The sequence below is a fragment of the Oppia nitens genome, unplaced genomic scaffold (genome assembly GCF_028296485.1).
Source record: "Oppia nitens isolate AA-2021 unplaced genomic scaffold, nextdenovo-longstitch-racon4-pilon3 scaffold3_pilon_pilon_pilon, whole genome shotgun sequence".
Classification (NCBI taxonomy): Eukaryota; Metazoa; Arthropoda; class Arachnida; order Sarcoptiformes; family Oppiidae; genus Oppia; species Oppia nitens.
In genome coordinates this window covers 10,083,713-10,086,869 of record NW_026533221.1, presented here as the reverse complement: position 1 = coordinate 10,086,869, position 3,157 = coordinate 10,083,713, and the positions used below count along the sequence as shown (strand labels likewise).

The following is a 3,157-nucleotide window of genomic DNA, read 5'->3' as shown; positions in this document are numbered from 1 at the left end:
AAGATCTTTCTTATCTAACATAACTATAATAAATATTTTGAAAATATAAGAGAAATATATATATATAGTATAAAAGTTAGTAATAGATTATACAAAGATTTTTTTTTCAAATATATATTTATTACTTAATTATTTCATATATAAGAGATTTGTATCGTTATATTTAGTGAAAGTCAGATAACTGGGCAATGACTGGATTATTGGGCCAATAAAGAGATGGTTATAAATGTTTGGGAAAGAAATTATACTAAATAAAAGTGACGGCAGAAAAATCAATTAATACTAAACACAAAATACATTAATTACTGAATAATTACTTTTATTTTTTTTTAAACATTTATAACATCTCTTTATTGGCCCAATAATCCAGTCATTGCCAAGTTATCTGACTTTCACTAAATATAACGATACAAATCTCTTATAAATTATATGAAATAATTAAGTAAGAAATTAAAAAAAATTTGTTAAATAATTTTTAATAGTAATTAAAATAAAAATATTAATTTATATATTTTTTATATCTGCTATTTAATATTACAGATCACACATTAATGTCATTCAAAATAATTAATAATTTATTTATTCAACAATATATCATTTCATAAATATTAATACAATATTATGATACAATGCTAGTTGAGATACAAATGTTAAAATTAAGATTATTTTTCAGAATGATGGCCAGTGGTGCCCTCCCGGTATCTGTCCACTCGTTTTTTGGACATCAATCGGGGCAATATCCTTACTGCCAGTGCCGGCATATACTGGTTAAGATAGTAAAGCGATAGTAACGGCTGGTCACAGATCCAGACTTCCGCTAAACGATTGACAGCAGCAATGGCCATAAGATACGCGCACCGGGAGGTTTCCATACGGTCACTACTACTGCTGTTGTCTGCCATACGGTTAACAGTGATACCCAACCTATTGGTATACATATTTTCTTGTATACGTGACTGTACGGGTCCCGGACAGGCAATTGTTACGCCTATTCCTCGACTGTGAACTTCATTGCGGAGGCAATCAAAATAACCCTTTAAAATTCCCAACAAAAAAATAAACAAATAATTGTAATCAATAATTACTAGTATAATAATGACTGTCCTCATAGCATACATACATGTAATGCATATTTAGATGCTGTATATGAAGCCGAGTTGGGAGCACCTAAAATAAAATCAATAATTAGTAATAATATTATAAAATAATTTTTTTTTGTATAATTTTTTTTAATACATTACTATTATACAATTTATTCAATTACCTAATTTTGCCGCAGCACTGGAGGTTACCACAAACTGGGCGCCAGTAATATTGTTGGCAATAAAATATCTTAAGACAACACGTGCGATCGACACGTGTCCAAACACGTTACAATCAAACATGGCTTTATCGACATCCATATCAATGTCTGCAAAATCAGATCGTTGAGTACGTCCAGCATTTAGAACCAGTATATCAAGTTTTTTATGGTGAACCAACACCTCCTGGAGCTGATGATTGTGTACATCAAAATTGGTAATATCAAAGTCGAGGACTAGTATGTCGTCTGGATCTAACTGTCCAAAAGTCTGGCACCGAGACTTGACTTCGTCGAGTCGCTGCCGGTTAGTACCCGATAGTACCAGTTTGACACCATTGGTGGCTAAGACATAAGCCAATGCTTCGCCAATACCACTGCTGGCACCGGTAATCCAGCAAACCTTACCGCGCAAATCGTGCAACGAGTGACCAAACTTAGAGTAGATGACCAGTTGTAGATCACAGTCCAGTCGGGACAGTAGCCATACGGTCAGTGCTAGGAAAACAATTGTCAGTAATGCTAATCCTATTAACAATTCCCACATTTTCTGTTTGTTTGGTAAATGCAATCAAAGCACCGACTGATTAGTTGATAAATTACATTAATATACTGTAATATAATTATTATTTAATAAATAATAAGCACTTTTAAGTACATTTTTAAGTATACTGTAGATGTAAAGTATTATTTAATTATTATCATTGTATTGTATTATTATAACTAATTTTTGTATTCAACAAAATTTAATTAAAAATAATTATTAAAAAAATAAATCTTATGACTTAGTATAACAATTGACTTATAGTTATAAAAAAATGATGCAAACATTAAATAATATTAAAAATTTTAGTAGACTAGTTGAAAACTACAATAAATATTAAGTAAACTAAAATTATTAAATTGAAATATTATTAGATTTTCTGAATATTATTTTTAAAAATTTATTATTATTTTTATTTTTGCTTTATATTTCTCACAGTGTGACAAATAAAAAATTGAATTTTAGTTTAATTTTTATAAAAATGAAAATTTAGTTGAATCATTTTTTGACATTTAAAAACATATTTCACATTTTACTAATAATATTATAAAAATATAAAATTACATTTAAAAAATAAATAAAAAGCAAATCACTGTTTTACTAGTGATGTTACATCAATGGATGTGTATTTTATTTAATGAGTGAGTGAGTGAGTGAGTGAGTGAGTGAGTGAGTGAGTGAGTGAGTGAGTGAGAGAGAGAACCAGTTTTTCGATTAGACTGTTGATGAAGTTAATCAGGTATTCAAGGATTTAGACAAAATTCATAATAATGTATAAAATTATTTTTATAAACTTTAAATTTTATTATAATAATAATACATTTACTAAAACTGTAGTTAAGTTTATAATATAAATTTTAGAATTGTATTTATTTTTTTTTAATTTTTAGTCATAAATTTATATAAAATATAGTTAAATAAAATTTTGTTTGTGGACATAATAAATATTATACCAAATTACTTACTATAAATTTTTATTATATAAAAGTTATGATTATTATTTACTATTTAATAAAAAATATAAATATAACAATAAAGAAGATTGTTTATACTCAAAAGTAAATTGAAAACTAAATATAGTTAAATGCTTTCAAAACATTTTAGTAGATTTAATTTTATTAAATCATATATTACAGTATAAAAACTTTATATAATATTGTTAATTGCCGTTTAATTTTTAGAAATTAAATATAAATTTATTGTAATTTTTAAATCTATGTAATTTTTGTTGTTTTATTTGTTTTTTAAATTTATAAATTTTAAATAATAATAGTTAGGACATTTAATATTCATCAAGCATAAATACACACTAA

The 3,157-nt window shown here is 26.2% G+C and overlaps 1 protein-coding gene across 1 annotated transcript; it reads right to left on the bottom strand.

The window, feature by feature from the left end:
- Nucleotides 1-639: 639 nt before the first annotated feature.
- On the bottom strand, nucleotides 640-1,875 carry LOC128958431 (dehydrogenase/reductase SDR family member 7-like). Its single transcript, XM_054304284.1, has 3 exons — nucleotides 1,265-1,875; nucleotides 1,121-1,167; nucleotides 640-1,034 (listed from the first exon to the last, which is right to left on the bottom strand). The coding sequence occupies exons 1-3, from the start codon at nucleotides 1,845-1,847 to the stop codon at nucleotides 663-665; spliced, it is 1,002 nt and encodes a 333-aa protein (XP_054160259.1). The 5' UTR covers nucleotides 1,848-1,875; the 3' UTR covers nucleotides 640-662.
- Nucleotides 1,876-3,157: the final 1,282 nt, after the last annotated feature.

Bases quoted from the DNA above. Each gene is read 5' to 3' on its own strand.
- LOC128958431 (XM_054304284.1), bottom strand. From the start codon at position 1,847: ATGTGGGAATTGTTAATAGGATTAGCATTACTGACAATTGTTTTCCTA. The intron at 1,168-1,264 runs GTAATTGAATAA...ATTTTATTTTAG, and splicing joins CAGTGCTGCGGCAAAATTAG to GTGCTCCCAACTCGGCTTCA. The intron at 1,035-1,120 runs GTATGTATGCTA...GGAATTTTAAAG, and splicing joins CATCTAAATATGCATTACAT to GGTTATTTTGATTGCCTCCG.